The sequence below is a fragment of the Physeter macrocephalus genome, chromosome 18 (assembly GCF_002837175.3).
Source record: "Physeter macrocephalus isolate SW-GA chromosome 18, ASM283717v5, whole genome shotgun sequence".
NCBI classification, from domain to species: Eukaryota; Metazoa; Chordata; class Mammalia; order Artiodactyla; family Physeteridae; genus Physeter; species Physeter macrocephalus.
Window position 1 is genome coordinate 70,180,694 of NC_041231.1, and position 22,266 is coordinate 70,202,959.

The 22,266-nt window shown below is 52.5% G+C and overlaps 1 protein-coding gene across 4 annotated transcripts in view; it reads left to right on the forward strand.

Annotated features, from left to right (window-relative positions):
* Positions 1-21,711, forward strand: part of SCUBE3 (signal peptide, CUB domain and EGF like domain containing 3) — a 35,032-nt gene extending 13,321 nt beyond the window's left edge. For 2 of the 4 annotated variants that reach the window (XM_024121856.2, XM_007109912.3), the window contains exons 2-23: positions 994-1,116; positions 2,234-2,359; positions 4,123-4,257; positions 5,238-5,363; positions 5,556-5,672; positions 8,171-8,218; positions 10,561-10,677; positions 12,414-12,536; positions 13,051-13,167; positions 13,682-13,807; positions 14,102-14,218; positions 14,355-14,459; positions 14,765-14,881; positions 15,218-15,376; positions 15,605-15,820; positions 16,182-16,343; positions 16,550-16,717; positions 17,239-17,400; positions 17,825-18,022; positions 18,480-18,632; positions 18,755-18,834; positions 20,773-21,711. In XM_024121856.2, the coding sequence (XP_023977624.1) occupies positions 994-1,116; positions 2,234-2,359; positions 4,123-4,257; positions 5,238-5,363; positions 5,556-5,672; positions 8,171-8,218; positions 10,561-10,677; positions 12,414-12,536; positions 13,051-13,167; positions 13,682-13,807; positions 14,102-14,218; positions 14,355-14,459; positions 14,765-14,881; positions 15,218-15,376; positions 15,605-15,820; positions 16,182-16,343; positions 16,550-16,717; positions 17,239-17,400; positions 17,825-18,022; positions 18,480-18,632; positions 18,755-18,834; positions 20,773-20,922 (2,945 nt within the window). In that variant the 3' untranslated portion in view covers positions 20,923-21,711. The remainder of the gene's footprint in view (positions 1-993; positions 1,117-2,233; positions 2,360-4,122; positions 4,258-5,237; positions 5,364-5,555; positions 5,673-8,170; positions 8,219-10,560; positions 10,678-12,413; positions 12,537-13,050; positions 13,168-13,681; positions 13,808-14,101; positions 14,219-14,354; positions 14,460-14,764; positions 14,882-15,217; positions 15,377-15,604; positions 15,821-16,181; positions 16,344-16,549; positions 16,718-17,238; positions 17,401-17,824; positions 18,023-18,479; positions 18,633-18,754; positions 18,835-20,772) is intronic. The other 2 variants (XM_024121858.2, XM_024121857.2) reach the window with 2 other exon arrangements.
* Positions 21,712-22,266: the final 555 nt, after the last annotated feature.

Sequence of the window (22,266 nt, forward strand, 5' to 3'; positions counted from 1 at the left end):
GCTAAGCAGCCATGGCTCACGGGCCCAGCCGCTCCGCGGCATGTGGGATCTTCCCAGACCGGGGCACAAACCCGCGTCCCCTGCATCGCGTCCCCTGCATCGGCAGGACGGACTCTCAACCACTGCGCCACCAGGGAAGCCCCTCCTATGTCCTTTCTGAACATTGTCTTTTCTGCTAGATCTTGGGTGGCCTCTTGTTCAGCATAGCTCTGTGAGTAGCACCTTGTGTCAGAGCGAGGTACACCTGGGGTTAGATGAAAGAGCTCAGGGTGGTGGGATGGATGGGCCTGGATGAGTCAGCTGGAGAGCCGCAAGGGCTGCACTTACCAGGCTTCAGGTTGCTGGTGCCAGCCCCTGCCAGCCCCTAGTCCCTCTGCTGTTGAGGGATGGGCCTAGGCAAATCTTCCTGGATGGAACTTCTTTCCTTTAAAGATTCTTGGCGCCATGGTGGGCAAGTGGGAGCAGGCCTGGTCTCAAGCAGAATTGTGAGGCAGATGAAGATTCCGCAGATGCCCCATCTCCCTTTCTTCCTCCTTGAATTACCAATAGTTGCTGGACCCTGCCACTTTCCCAGAGGCCACTGTCTCTGTGCCTTTCTCTTCCCCCTCCCTCTAAGTCTGCTCCTAAGAAAGGTAAACTAATTCACCCTAGGTTGAATGTTTCTAATCAAGTGTGCTACCTCCCCAGTCCAAAGGTTTTCTGTTTGTTTGTTTTTAAATCAAAGAGGAGTGTTTCAAATGATGGAATTTTAGCTGTCATTGTGGATTAAGTATTTTTGAGGGGAGTGGGCGTTCTTTCTGAATTCCTGAAATTACAGGAATTTCAGGAATTCGGAAAGATTCTGAAATCGGAGGGGTATGGGAGGCCACCTGCTTCTGGAGGGGTTGCTGTCTATTTTAGAGGAGAGGGGATTTTGCCCTGAGGGACCACCTTCAAGACACCCCTTGGGAGGTACCAAGAGAGGATCTCATGTGTTCCTTCTGTCCCTGCCAGATGTGGACGAGTGTGTGGAGGGGACTGACAACTGCCACATCGATGCAATCTGCCAGAACACCCCACGGTCGTACAAGTGCATCTGCAAGTCTGGCTACACAGGGGATGGTAAACACTGCAAAGGTGAGGCTGGGAGGGCACCTGGAGAAGGGGGACCTGCTGGAGAGGGGAGACCTCCACTGAGCTGCTCTCAGTTGGCCACGCTGTACATTACACTAAGGCCTGCAGTCACTGCTGGTGTGGGGAGAGGGCTGGAGGAAAGCTGTTTCTTCCCAGAGAGGGTGTCATTTTCTAATTTGCACAAAGGCACCACCATATATGCTGGCTAAGGCCCTGGTGGGAACAGTTCACAGCCATACAGCCTGACTGGGTGGGGGGATCAGAATCATGGGGACTAAGGCCTGAGGTTCCCTGACACTGGAACCTCCATCTTTAGACCCTTATGCCATGCCCCAAAAGAATGAGAACAGGCAATGTACCCTAGGGGAAATTCATACTCTAAACAAACACATCTCCTCATAATTAAAGCAATGCAAACTAAAGCAGTCGAGATGTTATTTTAAATTTATGACCTTCGGTGCTGGTTAAGACTTCAATGCACAAGGTGCTCTCGTTAATTCCTGGTGACATTATGAATTGAAAAGTGATTTTGTCATACCTAGCAGGAATCTTGAAGTTATTTATACTCTTTGACCCAGGAATTTCTTGTTCAGGAACTTGTTCAAAGGGAATTCAAAGAAACAATATATGGGAGAATATGTTTTTTGATGCATCGTTTATGATAGAAAAATATCTTTTTTGTTGAATAAAATTAATGCATGTGCAGTAATAACAAAGAATATAAGTACATTCTAGACTGATTATAAAATTGGTTAGATTTCATGATATATCATAATAATTTAATAAAAAAAAATGGAAGGAAACTAACAGTAGAAAAAAGGGATTAATAAGTTATGATGTAGCAACATAATGGAATATTTTGCAGCCATGTACAGTGATAATTGGAAAGACTGGATGGAAACGTAAACATGTTTATGACTTAAGTTTAGATGAAAATAGCAAAATGCAAAATAGTTTGTAGGCTATGAAAGTAACTATGGGAAACAGAGACACATACACAAGCACACACATACACAGAGGTTATATATTTTTTAAAAAACCACCATAAGGCTGAACCCAGGGGTGGACAGCCGGGGGCACGCAGGGGGGTCCAGCTGCCTCAACTCCTGTTTGCCCACAGATGTGGACGAGTGTGAACGGGAGGATAATGCAGGCTGTGTGCACGATTGTGTCAACATCCCTGGCAATTACCGATGTACCTGCTATGACGGATTCCACCTGGCTCATGACGGACACAACTGTCTGGGTGAGCGAGGGTGGGGCAGGGCATGTCTTGTGGAGCAGGGGGTGTTTTTAGCCTTTTCTATTCCCAGGCAAGAAGAGGAAAGTGAACAAACAGCTGCATTCCCACAAAATAGAAAACAAAGTCAGCCTCCTCGTGGAAACTAGATTGCTGAGGATGAAATAATCCTGCTGGATGAAAAACATGAAGGAGATGCTGCTAGAAAGTGTTCTCGGGGGAAGGGCCAGGATATGACAGTGGTGGGCTTAGTCACAGGAGGTGGAGCATGGTAGGAAGATGATTTGGCTCCAGACAGATGCTGGCTCTGCTGCTTACTAGCTATGGAGCCTTGGGCAATAGGGATGGTAGTATCCCGCTCAAAGGGCTGCTGTGTGATTCACCATGAGAGAACATGTGTAAAGAGCCCCGTACAATCCTTAGTACATGGTAAGTGCTCAGTAAACAGGAGGAATATCGATAATGAGGAGGAGGAGGAGACAGGAGGAGGATGCTGATGCTTCCCTAACCTGAGGGTTACGGTTCAGACTCTTAACATTTGGCTTTTAGGGGAACCCTAAGTCATCCATGCCCTTGGCTTCAGTTTCCCCACTGAGAACTAGAGGAAAGAACTTGGCTAGCGTAGCAAAATCACAAGGCTAGAATAGAAGGGAGCAAATAGAAGGATGGAATGTAGGATGGGGTAAGAGCAGGAAGACAGGGATAGGGAGACGTCAGGGGTGTAGGAGATGGGACAGGAACATGGCAAAAAAAAGTATACCTCCTTGGCTTTCCCTACAGATGCATCTCTCAGGCAGGAGCCTGCTGGATCTGGGCCTCTCTGCCCTTGGCCAGAAGGGTGAAGGACAGGGTTTCAGGGCTCAGCAGAGAGGATGGGAAGAGAAGGACAGATGGGGTCCTTAGGAGTGAGGTCCCTTAGGAGCTAGATTGGTCCATTTGGGTCCATCTCCCTGATGCCTCCCTGTGCCAAGGAAAACTGAGAAGGACTGTGAACTTGGGAGGGTAGTAAGTAGCATAGAGATGGAGTCAAGGCATTGAAGTGGGAGCCCCGGAATGAGCTTGGCTCTGGGACCTGGGGGTGGTGATTTGGGGTTGGTTATTAGGGTGTGGCCTGGCAGCTCTTCCCCCATCCCTCCCCGCCAAGCTACCAGACTTTGTTTTGTTAAACCAAAATAGAAGAAAGTCTCGGGAATGTGGCAGCAAGCCCAGGCATGGGGGAAGGGGAGGAAGGACGGGGTCATGGCCTGTCCACAGAAATGGTCCCTGCCCCACAATGAGTTGACGTTCACTACCTTTCCCCACCCTGCCCCTCCAACCTCAGCACCATGGCCAAAGCTCTCCCTGCACATGGAGCCCTGATTCCCTGGCTGCTCATCACAACCAGCTGCTCACAGTTCCTCCCCGTCGTCAATCTCCATCCTTATCTTCATCTCTGTTTCTCTTGCTCTGACTCCTTTCCTAACCTCCTCTGCCTTTAGACCCAATTTCAACAGGTGAAGGAAAGGGAGGCCATGTTGGACTGTCCCCTCCCCACCTGCGTAACTCCCCAGCTCTGCCCTCTTAGGGTGGCCTCTTCACAAGCAGTGGAACATTAGCTGATGAGTGGGTGAGAACTGCCTAGCGTAAGGCTGGGAGTTGGATTTCAGTGGAGGGGATGTGCGTGTGTGCTGGATTCTTAAGACTGCTTTCAGCCCTGGGTGCTGAAGTCCCAGCGCATAGCCAGACCCTGGCCCGCACCCATGGCCTCACCAACCACCTATCCTGGACAGATGTGGACGAGTGTGCCGAGGGCAACGGTGGCTGTCAGCAGAGCTGTGTCAACATGATGGGCAGTTATGAGTGCCACTGCCGGGAGGGCTTCTTCCTCAGCGACAACCAGCACACCTGCATCCAGCGGCCGGAAGGTCAGCCTATGACCTGGGAGGGCCCAGCCCTGCACTCCCAGGCTTCTCTCTCCACCTGCTCTGGGGCTTCCCCTCAGTGCCCCCTAGGTCCCACCCTCTGCTACTCTTTCTCCTCTTGTCCCTCAACCCAGTTACATCCTAAGGGTTCCATGGACAGATACTCGGGGTTACAGGAAGATCTGGGAGAATTCATTTGGGGCTGGGGGTCAGTATGCGATTGAGGCTACCATGGGACATCCTCTGTGTCCAGACCCAAGATGGGTGTTGCTCCTAATTGTAGATGGCTGAGCCCTAAGCCGATGCTATCTGAGAGGACCTCACCCATGCCTTATTCCTTGGATTGGCTTGGGAGGGTCAGGCAGGAGTAGTGGGGTATGTGTTGTCTGTTTCTGTGACTCTGCCATTACCCTCCTGGCCCCGCCGACTGTGACATCCCTGAGGGCAGAGACTATGCCTAATTCATCTTCGTATCCCCAGAACCTAACATACTGCCCTGCTTGTAGTAGGAGCTTAATAAATACTTGTTGAATAAGACGTATAGTAATTATCTGTACTAATTACTCCTCACTCACATGATAAATGTTACTTATCTTCTTCCCAGTTTGACTGTAAGCTCTTTGAGGAAAGAGATCATGTCTTATATTTTTCTGGATCCTTCCTAGATCCACCCAGTACCAGAACAGTGCTGGGCAACTATTAGACACTAGTTTTTGGTTGTTTGAAGGAGAGGGTGATCATGCAGGGCTGGGGGGCTGGCTGTCAATACTTAATATATCATTCAGAATAGTTCTGAGCTCTGCTCATTAGCACCCAGCTCTATGGGCAGGACAGGGGCCCTGTGAGGGGGGGCCAGTCTCCTCTGTGTTGTAGCCTCAGTGAAATCCTCCCACTTCCCTAGGCCCCAGCTATCCCTTCTAGTTTCTCTTCCTCTAGGCGTCCAGGAGTACAGAACATTCACCGCCCCTCCTCTTCCCTTTTAGAAGGAATGAATTGCATGAACAAGAACCATGGCTGTGCTCACATTTGCCGGGAGACACCCAAAGGGGGTATTGCCTGCGAATGCCGCCCTGGCTTCGAGCTCACCAAGAACCAACGGGACTGTAAATGTGAGATAACTGGGATGGCAGTGGGGGAGAAGGGGAGACAAAGAGGAAGGGCGTGGGGCCTTGGCAGCAAGAGGTGGGAAGAAAAGAGAGCGTGGGAGAGGCAGCTAGATTAGAGGACCAGTCTCCATGTTATGGAGAACTGGGGTACCCAGGGAGAAGCAAGCTGACAGGCCTCCTGCCCTCTCTGCACAGTGACGTGCAACTATGGTAATGGTGGCTGCCAGCACACGTGCGATGACACAGAGCAGGGTCCCCGGTGCGGCTGCCATGTCAAGTTTGTGCTCCATACCGACGGGAAGACGTGCATCGGTGGGTGAGGCCAGTGGAGAACTCAGTCCACCTGTGATGGGGGTGGGGGGTAGGGGCCCCTTGGGAACCAGGGGAGCGGGGAGCACATGGGGCCCGGGTGCTGAGAGCAGAATGACTGGTGAGTGGGTTGAAGACCCAGACAATGCCAGGTCTAGTGAGAGACAGCTCTGAGAGACTGAAGGGCTCACCTGACCCTCCTCCCCTCCCCCACCCATTGGTTCTGCTGCCCCACCCCTGGGAGCCTCACCAGCCTCTTAATCCAGGATAAAGTGTTGCCAGGTTGGGAATAATTAGCAGAGGTGCTTGTTGACCCAGGCCGTGGTTGAGAAGGGGGAGGAAAGCTGGGGCAATGCAATGGATTAAGCCTGAGCAGAGGCCCTGGTTGAAAAGTATGGTAAGATGGGAGCTGTCTCAACCCAATGTCCCCACTCTGGAACTGAGGGTGGGACAGAGTGCTCTTTCCTGGAACAACCAGCCTTGAACTGACAAATGGGGTTTCCTGGCTCCAGGTATCTTTTCCTCTCTCTCCTTGCTCTCCTGCTGTAAATCTCCTTTCCAGTCCTCTTACCCTAGGCCCCCATTTCCTCCTCTCTCCTCCACATTCCAGTGGAGCTCTGCCTGTAGCCTTTCCACTTCCTCGCCAATTCCAGCATCCCATCCCTCTCACCCTGGTTTGGGGCCTTCTTAACCCCTGGACCCCTTGTCCTGAATTCCTAGGCCTTACCTCACATATCTTTAGGTCCCATAGATGAGTTCAATTCCTTAATTCCTAATTCTCTAAAAGTCTTTAGTTTTTATTGTTGTTGTTGTTGTTGTTGTTGTTTGTGAAGGCCAATTACTATGTGCTCACAGAGTGCTGAGAAAGACAATGGGACAAGGTGTCCCCTTGGAAAAGTGGGAAATGAACGTGGAGAGTTCGGGCAGGGGGGAAAGGCTGTGTTGAGCCAGGCAGGGGCAGGCTTGTCCTGTGGGCACGGATATTTATGAATGGACGTTCATCTCATGGGATACAACATGCTGGGGATGGGAAGGTGTGAACACAGTCACTTGGTGTGTTTATGAGACAAGATATTCCGGTTCAGAGCCAGACTCTCTCCCATCTCACTCCAGAGACCCACCCCATCTCTGGTTGTTGTGTGTGAAGGCCAATTACTATGTGCTCACAGAGTGCTGAGAAAGACAATGGGACAAGGTGTCCCCTTGGAAAAGTGGGAAATGAACGTGGAGAGTTCGGGCAGGGGGGAAAGGCTGTGTTGAGCCAGGCAGGGGCAGGCTTGTCCTGTGGGCACGGATATTTATGAATGGACGTTCATCTCATGGGATACAACATGCTGGGGATGGGAAGGTGTGAACACAGTCACTTGGTGTGTTTATGAGACAAGATATTCCGGTTCAGAGCCAGACTCTCTCCCATCTCACTCCAGAGACCCACCCCATCTCTGCAGAGAGCACTGCCTTTCCCCCAGTCACAAGAACTGGGGAGCAGACGGTGCCCTTAAACGTGTCCCTCAGGTACCTGCTCCAGAGACTTGCACACACAGTTCTAAAGTTCCTTAATTAAAATCTCTCTTGCTACGTGTTTCCCTCTGAACTAACTCACCAAAATCTTGGAACATTTTCGGGTCTTCGTGTTGCCTTCTCCAGGCTGGTTTGTTCCAGCTCCTTTCATTTTTTCCCTCATAAGTCTAATTCTTCTGCTTTCCAAACCTCCTGCGATGCCCTGGACACACTCACACATCCTAGAGACTCCCAGAAGAAATTGCATGCAGTCCCCAAAGAAAAGCTGCATGTATTAGGACAGAGCTTGGGGCCCATGGGTGTGAGGCCGGGTCCCTCTCTGATGTCTTTCTGTTTAGATAGTCCTGGGCACGGCTGCTTTTGAAAATACTCCTATTAAGCTTGAGCTCTTCTCTAATCAAGACCCATTCCACCCTCTGGGCCATGGCCAAGTGAGGCAGAAGAGAGCAAATGAGGCTGTCCTAAGGTTCATAGCTATGTCCTTTCCAAGTTCCTCTCCCTCTTCTCCAGTAGAACTGATTTTACCTTGACCTGTATCTCATTTTTCTCCCCAGCCCTGGTAGAAGGAAACTTCGTTGTTCGGGGCCATCAGGATATTCAGATTTAGTGGGGAGACTGAGAGGGCGGTACAGTTTAGCAGAAAGGGTGGGCACCCTCTGGGATTTGGGATTTGGCAGCTTATAAGACTTGAGGTTGCATCCCAGCTCTGCCTTTGGCATGCTGTGTAGTACTGGACCCATGACTGCCCCTCTCTGAGACTCAGCTTCCCATCAGTCACTCAGTGGGAGCCTGGCTTCTGGGAGGATACCAGGCAGGACAACCCTGGGGAATGAAGTGTAGGAGTCTCAGAGCTCATCATTTGGGGCCAGCGGTTTGGGCCTGCAGGGAGGAGGAGGAGGAGGGTGGGGAGGGGTTGGGGCACAGAGGGCCACAGTAGCTCCCGTGCAGCATCTAAACAGCTTTTTTACAATGTCAAACAGGGGAAAGGCGGCTAGAGCAGCACATCCCCCCTCAGGCCGTTTCTAATGGTAAATATGTCTGCTCTCTCCGCTCGCTCTCGCTGGCTTGCTAGGGGAAGGGCTAACCCGCTGGGGCTCCCACTAACCGCATGCCCACGGGCTCCCCTGGCAGCCTGGGTACCGGGCCCATTGAGTGACAGGAAACCTGAGTCCCCAAGAGCTGGCCTGGGAGCCTTCATGTTGGTTTTCTTTCTATGATCCTGTCACTCTCCTTCCTCTCCTGCTCCTTTGTCCCACGTTCTAACACCTCACCCCTTCCCAACCATCTGCCCCCTCCCTCTCTCTGCCTTCTACACAGCTAAGGACCCAGCCAGCTGCACTTACCCATCGTGCCCACTGAGATCGGGAGGGATAGGGTTAGACGCTGTCCCCTCCTTGGGGTATCTTTCTTGGGTTCTTACCCATATTAACTCAGAGCCCCAGCATCACTCACCATTAGACTCTCCCACCAGCACGGTTAAGTGCACATTTGAGTTCAGACAGACCCGAGTTTGAATCCTGCCTCTGCCACCTTCTAAGTGTGCCACCTTAAGCAAGCTGCTTTCCTCTCTGATCCTCAGTTTACTCTTCTGTAAAAGAGGGAGAAATAAGAGTCCTCTCTTAGTATTGCTATGATGATGGAGATAGTGCATTATAGCATCTACTAAGTGCCTGACACAGAATAGGCACAGGTTAAACTCTGATTTAAATACACAGCCTGAAGAGCAGAGGTTTGAGGCAGCCAGAGAGGCCCCTCTGGAGAGCTCTGCCCTGCAGGGGCAGGCAGCTATGCCCAGCTTCCTGGTCCAGCCTGGAATGGTCAGTGTGCCAGCTCTACTGTTCCCCATCCTGGATCCCTCAGAATTGACTAGACTTGGTGCAGGATCTCTGTTCCCCTCTCCCTGCTCCAGGGCTTAGAGGGTTTCTTCTTATGCTAAGGCCACTCTTGTGGGGGATGGCTGGGCTTGGAGCCTGAAGTCAAGGCTTCCTCCTAGGTTCTTCCCATGGACTCAGGGAACCTCAGGAGAGACTTAAGGTGGGAGTGGCACATAGGAGATCCCACTGTGGCTGCTCCCAGACCTGGGCATTTGAGGGTCCAGGACATGACCAGGGACCCACAGACAGAGTTGGGCTTCTTCTGGAGTCTTTGCTTTGCTGGTCTCCTCAGTGACAAGGGTTGGGCCTGAGTTTTAGGAGTCAAAGATTCAAGGAGATGATAGTACTCTCCAGTGCTTTTCTCATTCAGCTCCCCTGATTCTGAGAACCTCTCTCCTCTCTTCCCTAGTGGAGGCCTCAGGATTCTGTCTCTCTAATGGGAGAATTCTAGGCCCCCCAGAGGATGGACCACACCTCCCTCACAGTCCCTGCGTCAGGGCCTTGCACTGTTTGAGCTGATGTTTTTTCTCCTGGGCTCATCTGACTCTCCTGAGCTGCAGTTTAAACCTCTATTTTTCTCCTGCTCTGAACTCAGAAAATAGGGAGAGTTGGCCCAGCCATACTTCCCCCAACTCCGACCTCTCAGCAAAGGGAAAGCTTACCAGTCAGGAGGGGTCAACAGAAGAGACTTAGCTCTGAGGTTCTCTAACTCTCTCACCTATCTTCTTATGCCCTTCCTTCTCCTCTGGATTCTTCTCCTTTTGCCCCCTCCCCTAGCCTAGACAGTATCTCCCCATTAGGAAAGTAAAACAACAACAGAACAGCCAGCTTATCTCCATCTGGAACTAAGAGGAGGGCCCGGGAGGAGTTGGATGTAGCCGGGAAGGGGCTGGGAAATGATGGAGTACTAGCTGTCTCCTCTGAGGATGAGCAGTCAGTCCTGGAACCGGGATCTTTCTTACGACAGCTGAGCAGGGAGGAAGGGGAAATGGATTGATGGTCATCTGTCAGCTGTCTTAGGAATCACCAGGCTCACTCTTCCCAGGATTGTCCCACCATGACCCCCCACCCGCCAACGGGATAGTCGAGATAGTCGGTGGAAAGAGGAGGAAACTCCTATTGTCCCTTCTTGAGCCCTGGCGGCGGGGACCACCCTTACTTAGCTTCCATCCCTCCCTGCGCCCTCCCCTCTCTACCTCCTCCACCCCCTCAGCACATTCCTGCCTGACAGCTCTGGCTTGTACCTGCCTCACTGCTGTCCACCTTGTTTCAATCAAGTAGGGGGCAGGGAAGTGGACTGCTTGGCTGTACTTGTGAGGGGATGGGGGCGGGAGTGATGGGAGGAAGGGGGCTGGAGCCTCCGCTTAATGCTCCTTCTAAAGCACAGGGAGGCTAAGGCCTTCCCTTGGGCCTCTGTGCTCCCTCCTATACCCTCACGTTTGGGACTCCTCTGAGCTGATAACCAGCTTACCATCTCCCACCTCCCTCCTAAACAGAGACCTGTGCTGTCAACAACGGGGGCTGCGACAGTAAGTGCCACGATGCAGCGACGGGCGTCCACTGCAGCTGCCCTGTGGGCTTCATGCTGCAGCCGGACAGGAAGACCTGCAAAGGTGAGGGTTTTCAGAGGACAGGAACGTAAGGGTAAGGGGCTGAGGTTGGGACCAGAGATACAGTACCTATTGTGGGACCTCCTCAAGCCCCCGGAGACGATCCTGATTGTAAATAACTGAGGCTGTGACTAAGGCTTGTCTCCTGCCCACCTTTCCCCATCTCAGTTCAAGGGGCACAAAACAAGTCCAGCCAGTTCCTTAGTGCCCCTGCCCCTGCCCCACTTTGTTTCCCTTACTCTTATTCCCATTTCCCCTATGGGTCCCTAACCCTCTTGGTTAATGAACGTGCCATTCACGTTTGTTCCTGGGTCCAGAAGGATATTTGAGCCCTGACTATGTACGCACAAGGTCACAGGTGTGTTCCATAACCTTCTTAACCCACATTCCCCAGACCTTCCCCGTGGAAAGGCTGTCCTGGTCAGAGGGAGATTAGGGTAGAATTTGGGAGCACTGATGCTGGAGCTTGGCTGCGTGGGTTCAGATTCCAGCTCTGCCCCTTATTAACTCTGCAATCCTGGGCTAGTTACTTAGTGTCTCTGTGCCTCAGTTTCACCAAGTAAAGTGCTTGCCTCATAGGAATGTTGTAAGGATTAAATGAGTTACATGTAAACTATATGTAAAGTCTTAGAACAGTGCCTGGCAAATGGTGAACACTCTGTATTAGCTATTATTATGCTAAAATGTCCCACATTGTGCATTCTATTTTCCCCGCCTTTTAATTAGCCAGGTTTAGGGGAAAGGTGGAGCGGGGGAGGAAAAAGGGAGGGTAGCCATACTGAAAATTGTGATTCATCAGGTCTGTGTCCCTTGGTCACAAGGAGTGGGGACTGGAGGAAGGCCTGGGCTTGCTCTTTGTGTCTTTTGGCCCAACAGCTGGTAGACAGGCCGCGGAGGAGGTTGGGGTGCGGGGGAGGGCTGGGGTCGCAGGTCAGACAGACAGAGCTGAGAGGGTTGCTGCTAGGAAGGACTGTTGACAGGTATGCTAAGAGTGAAGTGGAAGACTGCCCCCTCTGCCCCCTCCCCCAAATAGGGGTGAGTAGCCTGGGTCCTGTCTGCCACCCGCTTGGGGAACTTGACCTCAGGAAGGAAGCCGCTCACGCCCCCCTCCTTCCCTTCCCTTCCTAGTGCTGAAAGCTGCCTCAGGCCTGAGTCTCTCCAGACCTCTCACAGCCCAGCCCCCTGCCTGGCCCCCACCCCTCCCCCCATCAGCTCCCCAGCCTCACTGGCTCTCCTGGAGGTCCTCCCTGCCTGGCCTCTCTTCTAGCTCCTCCTCTTGGAAGCGCTGCCCCTTTGAATCTCCACCTCTCTGCCCCCCGCCCCCCCACCACCCGTGCTCTTATGGCAGGCAGGGGTGGGGGACAGTAAGGGGATAAACCCTGTCCACCAGCTTTCTTGGGAGGGGCTGTCAGTAGCAGAGTGAGGGGGCATGGACTAGCCCCCTGTAGGTCAGGTGCCCACCTACTTCTAGGCAATTACCTGAGGGCCTGACACTGGTTCCCATTTTTCCCCCTCTAAGAAGACTCAGTCTCAGGAAACAAGGTTGTTACTAATGGCCACAGATACCCTGAACGGGGGAGAGACAGAGACGGGAGAGAGAAAGAGGAGTCAGAAGAGGCAGGCCCAGGGCTCTCCTTGATTCTCCCTGTCTCTGTGAGGGAGGGAGGGCTCCTGTCTCCCTGTTTGTCCCCAGCCTTCAGTATTACTCTGATTCTCTCTCCTTTGCCCTGCCTCCCCAGACATAGATGAGTGCCGCTTGAACAATGGGGGCTGTGACCACATTTGCCGCAACACAGTGGGCAGCTTCGAATGCAGCTGCAAGAAGGGCTTTAAGCTTCTCATCAATGAGAGGAACTGCCAGGGTGAGCAGACTTGGGCCAAGGGCAAAAAGCCTTTGGAGAGTTTCTCGGGGTAGGAGAGCTTCAAAGAGGCCAGAGGGCCAGAGCCTGAGAAGCTCAAAGGACACTGTGGAGAGTCTCCATAGGCAGTGTTGTGCTGTGAATTAGCAAATGTGCTCCTTCCTCTGGGCAAACCAGCTCTACGCCGGGGCACATGGCTTGGCAAGAAGTGAGGGATGGATTTCACCCCAGTTCATATCCTTGGCAGGATCTGATCAGCCTAACCACACATGGTGGCCCTGATCCATAGGCACTGGACCTCAAGGGTTCCTGACTCCAAAGACTCCAAATGGAGCGGGCTTAGGGGGTGGGTAGGCATTGCTGAATTGCTGATCTTAGGGCTGGGCCAGAGGTAGGAACTCTTTTCAGTTTAAGGGAGAGAGCCAAGGCCCCTCCCTGGGGCCCTTCACCTGAGTACGGAGTCACAGGGTCATGTGCCCCAAGACAGATTCAGCGGCTTGAAACCTTGCTTTTCCAGATATAGACGAGTGTTCCTTTGATCGAACCTGTGACCACATATGTGTCAACACGCCGGGGAGCTTCCAGTGCCTCTGCCATCACGGCTACCTGCTGTATGGTGTCACCCACTGTGGGGGTAAGTCAGCAAATCTGGACCCTCAGCCACCCAGCCCCTCTCACCTCCTCACCCTTCAATTGAACGAGTCCCTGAGTTGGCTGGGGGCTGTGGGCAATCCCCAGGTGCATGTGCCATGTCTGCATTCACCATGATGGAGTGGGAGAGATTAAGACAATTGAGAGATTAGAGTATCAGGGAATAGCATCCTGTTGCCAAAACTTCTGTCTCCCATCCCCGTCACTGCCTCTTGACTCCCATCCTTAGCTTCCAAATTACAGCCCCACTGGTAGGTAGGAGTGGAAGGCTTTAAAAAGCTTGTTAGCTTGGCCCCTTCTCAGTCCTTCTTTTGACTGGGAATAGAGATGAGGGAAAGAGGTCCTAGGTTTGAGCTCTTCTCGGGCCAGGAAGCATCTTAGAGTGCCTGGAACTCTAACCAAAGGTCCTCACTCACTGCCCACTCTCTGGCTCCTACTCCTCCCCACCCCCCCCACCCCCTTATTGTTTGTCTGTGTCTCCCTCTTCCTTCGCCCAGATGTGGATGAGTGCAGTATCAACCGGGGAGGTTGCCGCTTTGGCTGCATCAACACTCCTGGCAGCTACCAGTGTACCTGCCCAGCAGGCCAGGGCCGGCTGCACTGGAATGGGAAGGATTGCACAGGTGGGAAGCGCCCTCTGCTGGCTGAAGTTTGCACTGCAGTTTCGGGCGGGGGGTAGTTGGGATCCTGGAAAATGTGGAGTTCCATACTGAGGAAGGTATGAGGTAGTAGGAGATGGAGAATGTAGCCATTTGAGATGTGAAGTTCCTGGTAAATAATCCCTTCATTCATCTCCGTGTACAGTTGCAGTTCTACATGTAGCTAATTCTCTTCCTCCTAATTACTTGACTGACGGACTGACAGAGAGGGCGGGAGAGGAAGACCCTCTCCTCCTCAGGCTTCTCTCCACTTCCTAGAGCCAGTAAAGTGTCATAGTAGTCCTGGTGCCTCGAAAGCCATGATCAGCTGCAGTCGGTCTGGGAAGAAGGACACCTGTGCCCTGACCTGCCCCTCCCAGGCCCGGTTTTTGCCAGGTACAGAGAGGAGGTTGCTGGAGGGCTGGCAGGGAGGAAGCCTGGCTGTTTAGGCAGCTCCTCTGATCCCCTTGGATTCCCCCAGCCAGTGGGGGTCAGGGGGCAGGTCAGAGCTGTGACAGCCCCCTTCTCTCAGAGTCTGAGAATGGCTTCACCGTGAGCTGTGGCATCCCCAGCCCCAGGGCTGCTCCAGCCCGAGCTGGCCACACTGGGAACAGCACAAACTCCAACCACTGCCATGGTGAGCACCAGCCCAGAGGCCTTGTTCCATGCTACTCTCTGGCTTATTAACCCCTATTTCTCTTCCTTATTAATCCTCCTGGCCTTACTTTTTCCTGGATCCCCTTCTTTCCTCTGTAATTCTCCAGCCCTGCTGCCTTGCTCCCTCTACCCTTAACAGCCGATGCCCTTGGCTTTCGTAATCCCTCTCCTCCAGCCAAGCCCCTGGCCCCAGCTTCCCAACATCCTCTATAGCAGCCCCCACCCTCAAGGGGCCCCCACCCTCAAGGGACCCCCACGCTGTGCTGAGCTCTGCCATCCCTCTAGAGGCTGCAGTGCTGACGGTTAAACAGCGGGCTTCCTTCAAGATCAAAGATGCCAAATGCCGTTTGCACCTGAGAAACAAAGGCAAAACAGAGGAGGCCAGCAGAATCCTGGGGCCAGGTCTGGACTGGGGACCCCACTCCAATGGGCTATCTGGCCACCAAACCCTTCCCACCCCTCAGCTCTTCTGCTTAGTGGGATCTCCAAAAACCCACTGGCACCCTGAATTCTGGACAGAACAGGGGAAGAAGCAGTTGTAGGCATAGGGTCCAAGGAAGTCCTAGGATATCCCCTGCACCAACTAATTAGTATCTTAGACTAAAAGAGAATTGAGATAGTTATAGTCAGAGATCTGGTGAGATCTGTCTGAGTTGGGGTGGAAAAGTGAGAGCTGGGAGTAGGAACATTCCCTGTCTCCAGGGGGTGCCCCTGAGGTTGACAAGGCCTCTCCCCCAGGTGGTGCCCCCTGCTCTGACTGCCAGGTCACCTTCATCCACCTCAAGTGTGACTCCTCTCGGAAGGGCAAGGGCCGGCGGGCCCGGACCCCTCCAGGCAAGGAAGTCACTCGGCTCACCCTGGAACTGGAGGCAGAAGTCAGAGCCGAAGAAACCACAGGTGGGACTTGGGACACCGTTGGGAAGAGGGTGGAAAGGGGAGGGCAGAGATGGGCAAACAGCAGCAAAGGAAGGGGCAGAGGCTGTATGAAAGGCAGACCCTGCCTAAGGCCAAGCCCAGGAGCCAGTCCCCCTCACCACGACCCTCCTAGCTCCTAGCTTTGCTTCCTTGCCCTCCTGCTCACAGCCACTCTCTCTTTCTCTGACTCATAACACCATCCCCCACCAGCTGGCTGTGGGCTGCCCTGCCTCCGACAGCGGATGGAACGGCGGCTGAAAGGGTCCCTGAAGATGCTTAGGAAGTCCATCAACCAGGACCGCTTCCTACTGCGCCTGGCAGGCCTTGATTATGAGCTGGCCCACAAACCAGGCCCAGTAGCTGGGGAGCGAGTGGAACCAGTGGAGGCCTGTAGGCCCGGGCAGCACCGCTCTGGGGCCAAGTGTGGTAAGGGAGCTTGCTGGGGAACAGGGAAGCGGGGGAGTGGGGAAGGCTCAGCTTGGGTCTGGTTCAGAGCAGGACACTTTACGGCCTCGGTTGCATCTCTCAAATTGTGAGGCAGCCAAGACCCTCCTGCCCATCATCCCCCCTTCCTTGGTCCCAGGCTGAAATCTAGAGGGACATCATGTCGGGCCACCAACCCTCCTGCACATGGCTTTGGCCCCTGATCCTCCCAAGCAGGATTCTGTCTGTTCCCAGACAAAGAGATTTTCCTTGAATCTGGGGGTAGAGGGAAGGGGAGTCCCAGACCTGGGTGGTGGGAAATAGGTGGGGGGGTGGGTGGCTAGCGCGGCCGACTCTCCCTCAGTCAGCTGCCCGCAGGGAACGTATTACCACGGCCAGACGGAGCAGTGTGTGCCATGCCCGGCGGGCACCTTCCAGGAGAGAGAAGGGCAGCTCTCCTGCGACCTTTGCCCTGGGAGTGATGCCCATGGGCCTCTCGGAGCCACCAACGTCACCACATGTGCAGGTGCCAGGGGAACAAACAATACACAGTGGGGTGGGGTGGGCACTGGGGCACCCACGGGCATGGGATTTCCCAGGGCAGGCCCAGGCTCCAGGCCGCTCTCCTAGTCAACATCCTGTTTGTGTGTGCCTCTGTCCCCTGAGACTGGGTGACCCCATGGGGATGACCAGGAACATCCCCATCAGAGTTGGGCCCTCGGTTTACTGCAGGTCAGTGCTCACCTGGCCAACACTCCGTAGATGGCTTCAAGCCCTGCCAGCCATGTCCACGTGGCACCTACCAACCTGAAGCGGGACGGACCCTGTGCTTCCCGTGCGGTGGGAGCCTCACCACCAAGCACGAGGGAGCCGCCTCCTTCCAAGACTGTGACACTAAAGGTGAGTGGGCTACTCCCCCCGGTACAGGACCCCAACCCCAGCTACTTCCAAAAAACTCTCCAAGTCCCCAGAGTACACCCAAGTATGTTGCCCTACCATCTTCCCCAAACCAGGAAAGGCCCAGCTGCATGACCAACCCCCCGCCCCCCGCCCACAATCCTACTCATAGGACCCATCCTGACCCTCCACCAGTCCCAAGTGTGGGAATTGGGGAATAAGTAACAGTTCTACTTACCCCTCTGCTTTGGAAAGCTGGTGTCACCTTCCCCTCTATACTACAAATGAGTTTCTGCTACAGGTTTGCGACTGTGCTCAGTGCCTGAAAGAACAGGATTGGTGCTGTAGCCAACCACTCTGTCAAGTTCGTTTTCCCCTGAGCTTAAATTCTGGCCTGACTAGGGAAGGTTGGGACTCTAGAAGGAACTCTGGTGTCTTCATTCATTCTCTATGATGAATGTGTCCTGCCCCAGAACTCCCGCTTGCCTGCCAGCTTAACTCCTACCCTTCCCCCTTGCCTGCAGTCCAGTGCTCCCCTGGGCACTACTACAACACCAGCATCCATCGCTGTATCCGCTGTGCCATGGGCTCCTATCAGCCCGACTTCCGTCAGAACTTCTGCACCCGCTGTCCAGGAAACACAAGCACTGACTTTGACGGCTCCACCAGTGTGGCCCAGTGCAAGAGTATGTGTCAGGCCAGGCTGTGGAAAACAGGGTGGAGAGGCCTGGGAGCAGTGGGCATGGGAGGAAGCTGGAGGTGGGCAGGGAGTAAACCAACAGGGAGCAGGGCTGGGGAGTGGATGGGCAGGAAAGTCCCACCCTCCATCTCTCTCCAACCCACTCAACCTCAAGACTGGTTGCTGGGCTGGGCCCTGTAGCACCCTCTCCCTGGAGGGGAGGAAGGCATGTAGTGGGGAGGCAGGGACAGGTAAAGTGAGATTAGAAGGTACTAAAAGGGCAGGAAGGAAGGGAGACCCAGAACTTGGAGAAGAGATGATGACTAAGAAGGAGGCTGTCTACATGTATCTGATTTCCACTTCAGAACTCTTCAATTTCCCCACTGACGTCCCTTCTCTTTCTTGCTTTGTCCACCGGGGCTTGGCTCCAGATCGCCAGTGCGGTGGGGAGCTGGGTGAGTTCACTGGCTATATCGAGTCTCCCAACTACCCAGGCAACTACCCAGCCGGCGTGGAGTGCGTCTGGAACATCAACCCCCCACCCAAGCGCAAGATTCTTATCGTGGTACCCGAGATCTTCCTGCCATCTGAGGACGAGTGTGGGGACGTCCTCGTCATGAGAAAGAACTGTGGGTGGCTGCAGAGTTGGGCCAGGGAAGGGCAGTCCAAATCTGGTTGGGAGGGAGAGAGAGAGAAAAAAAATTGGTTCTGGAAGAATTGGGGCAATGATGAGGGAGGCCTCGGAGCAAAGGAAAACAGCAATGAATGCTACGTGTTCGGTGGAGAGCAAGTTAAGAAAGCCAGCTTTGGGAGTAGAATTCCAATAGTCTTACATGTGTCACTTTCCTATTCTAGTATTTTTACTGTTCCATTCACTTAAATGTCAAATTTCTTACACTGTGTGACTGCCTGGATGTCAAAGAGGAATTGTGGAACAAGCCCAGGGCATTGAGAGAGAATATGTGTATGCTGGAGGGTAGGGGAGCTACATACATGAGGGAGGGCCTCTGTCAGCATGATTCCTCACTCTAGGAGGACTTGGAGAGCTTGCCCTGCTCTCTCCTGACCTGCTGCTTGCCTTCCCAGCCTCCCCATCCTCCATTACCACCTATGAGACCTGCCAGACCTACGAGCGCCCCATCGCCTTCACAGCCCGCTCCAGGAAGCTCTGGATCAACTTCAAGACAAGTGAGGCCAACAGTGCCCGTGGCTTCCAGATTCCCTATGTTACCTATGATGGTGAGCAAGGGCAGAAGAGCCAGGGAAGTGGGTGGGAAAGGGGAGGCTCATGGGTCTTGGAGGGAGCAAGGAAGCAGGAAGAGTTCCCACCCCTGAGCCCCTCTCCTTCGCTGACTTTGCAGAGGACTATGAACAGCTGGTAGAAGACATTGTGCGAGATGGCCGGCTCTATGCCTCTGAAAACCACCAGGAGATTTTAAAGGTGAGTGAATATGAACAATAATGATGGCCAGTGTTTAATGAGCACGTAGCAGTGTGCAGGCAATATGCTAAGTGCTTACTTGAATATTCTCATTTGATTTACACAATAGCTCTATGAAGTAGGTACTTTCATCATTCCCACTTTACCGATGAGAAAACTGAGGCACAGAGAGTTAGAGAACTTGCCCAGTGGTAAAGCTGGGATTTGAGCCCAAGCCCATCTGACTGCAGTGTCACTCACACTATCTTACACTCTGGGTGAAGAGGAAGGGAGGATGAGGAGATGAAATGTCCTTGACCTCTTCCACCAAGAAATATATGGAAAATGTGGTTTAGAAAGATGCTTTTGCATAAGTCCCTGCCTTCCCTTACTCCCTCCTCAGTTCCCACAGAAAAGCAGCAGATCTAGTACAGTGTTTCTCAGAGTTAATTCGGTATAGACCTCTTTTAAAGGAAAAGGAATGTTTCCAACATTGAAGGATGGTCTGGATACCTAGGTCTGTGGATCCCAGTTTGAGAAAATCTTACTAAAGAAACTATAGTCCTAGTCACAGTATTATCCTTCATAAATTATCAATGCAAAAAAATGTTATCTTTATTATAAATAAAATAATTTTTGTATTATTATCAAAATGAGACACAATGACAAAAATCTAGAACTTGCAGACTGCAAAGAGTATAATTTCAGCAATGCTTTTCAAAAATTTTTAGAGCATCTGAATCCTTATATCAAATGTGCTGTGGAACTGCAATGCATAATGTAGAGGCACCATTTTGATTAAAGTGGAGATGAGAGGCTGGAAGCTCTACCCCTTGTTTTAAAAATCTGCTGATGCAATGGAAAGAACACTAGTCTAGAAGCCAGAAGAGCTGAGTCCTAATGCACAGTGCTTGGCACCCAGTAGGCTCTCCACACATCATGTTGCTGTTTCAGACAGGGTGATCAGGGAAGGCCTCTGAGGAGAAGAGACCTGAATGGGGTAAAAGGCTACCCATTAGAAGATCAGGAGAGGAGCATTCCAAGCTCAGAAACATGGGAGCCATGTGGCATGTTCAAGAACCTTAAGGCCAGTGTAGCTCAGCAGAGTAAGGAAGAGTCAAGAGGGGGACAGAGGAGAGACAGCAGGGCACAGATCACATTCAGCCTATGGGCCATGAAAGGGATTCACCTTTACTGAGTGATAAAAGAAACCAGACTCAAGAGGGAGGGAATATGGGGATGTATGTATACATATAGCTGATTCATTTTGTTGTACAGCAGAAACTAACACAACATTGTAAAGCAATTATACTCCAATAAAGATATAAAAGATAAATTAAAAAAAAAAAAAGAGGCCTTCCCTGGTGGCGCAGTGGTTGAGAGTCCGCCTGCCGATGCAGGGGACACAGGTTCGTGCCCTGGTCCGGAGGCCCGCGTACCGCAAAAAAAAAAAAAAAAAAAAAGGAAAGAAACCAGAGAAGTGTTTAGAAAAGAAGGGCGTGATCTAATTAAAAACCAAAAAAGTCATTCTGGCTGCTGTGGGGGAGAACAGTCTGTAGAAGGACAAGGGTAGGTAGAAGCATGGAGACCAGTTAGGAGGCCATTGCCAAGGGAGAGATGATGGTGGCTTGGACAGGGTGGTAGCTCTGGAGACAGTGAGAAGTGGTCTGACCCTGGATATGTTTTAAAGGTAGAATCAACAGGATTTGCTGTGGTTGTGAGCAAGAGAGAGGGGTCAAGGATGGCTCCAAGGACTGGGACTGAGCAATGGAAGGATGGAGCTGCCACTGACTGAGTTGTAGAATTCCAAAGGAGCAACAGATGGTGGGATGGGAATCCAGAGTTCACTTCTGGATATGCCTATTAGACATGAAGAGGGGCTGCTGTTGAGTGGAGGCTGGTGTCCTCTCTCCCACCACTGACACTGATGCTGACATTGCTCCCTGCCATCCTCTGCAGGACAAGAAGCTCATTAAGGCCTTCTTCGAGGTGCTGGCCCACCCCCAGAACTACTTCAAGTACACAGAGAAGCACAAGGAGATGCTGCCCAAATCCTTCATCAAGCTGCTCCGCTCCAAAGTTTCCAGCTTCCTGAGGCCCTACAAATAGTGCCGCTAGGCCCAAGACCCAGGTTTTGAAGCCCCCAGACTCTTTAGCCCTCAGAGCCGGCAGCCCCCACCCTCAGATGAGGGACTCTCTCCGATCTCTCTTTTTGGAGAAAAAAGAAATCTCCATATAGACCAAGCACTCTCCCTTTCCGTTCCTTCTAGCTTCCTTTCCTTGTCTCTTTCTGCCTCGCTCTTTCTCTTTACTCATTTCCTATATGCTCCCTGGAAAAGCCATTCAGTGCTGGCTCTATTCTCCCGAGGGGTGAAGGAACAGTATCCCGCTCCCCTCCCCAGCCACACTGCCCATTTTACCAGCTCACATCCCTGACCCTCAGCTTGGAAGGGTGCTAGAGGCCCACAAAGGAAGTGGGTCTAGTGGGGAATGGGGAGGGGGAAGAGGGGCTTCTGCCATTATAGGTTGTGCCTTGCTAGACAGGAGCCAAAATGTCCCCTGGCTGTGCTCCCCAGGAATATTCTAACAGCCCAGGGTTCTGCCAAAGAAGCCTTTGACTTACAGGCTTAATGCAAGCACTCGTCCTCTGGGACACGTGGTTTGAGCCCTGGAATGCCCACACAGCCAGCTTTCCTGTCTACACAGCTCCTCTCCTTCTTTGCTCACATCTGCCTGGGGTCCAATTCATGAGGGCTTACAAAAGGCCCACAGCACTGGCTAGTGGACACCAGCTGAATGAGGAAGATCAGCAGGAATCACCATGTTGACTAGGCCGCTGCTGCTCCCCAAGAGAAAGACTTTATCTCTGCAGGACAGAAACCAGGTTTTAAAGCATCGGCAAAAAAAGAAAGCGGAAAAAAAAAAGAAAACGTGTCCTCTAAAGGACTAGACTACAGAACAATTGGAAGCCAGCCTCAAACACTAATCCCTTTTCTTACTCGTCTTCCCTGGCCCAGCCATTCCCTCACGCCCACTCGAGTGCTCCCTGGGGGAGCCCTACTCCCCTTGCTAAGTATTGTCCTTAAAGAAACATGGCTGCTGACCAAAAGCCAGCTTGGGCCTTGCCCCCAGAGTTCTTTCCCTTGTAGTCCCAGATGGCTTGTGGGCCCCACCAAAGAGGACCCCGCTCTGCAGCCAGCCCAGAGCCACCTACCTCTGGCCCCAGGCCGTGGGCAGCAAGAGGAATGTGTGCACTTGGCGAGCCTTCTGCCACCCTGTCCACATCTAATAAGTGCAATCATTTTGAGTCTTTCTATGTTGACTAGAGGGAGGGGTTTTTGTTTTCTGGTTTTGTTTTTTGTTTTTGTTTCTTTTTCCTCTATTAGAACAACCCTATTTATAGCTGCCTAAGAGAGAAGAGTGTATGTTTGGAGTGGAAGAAAAAAGGTTTTG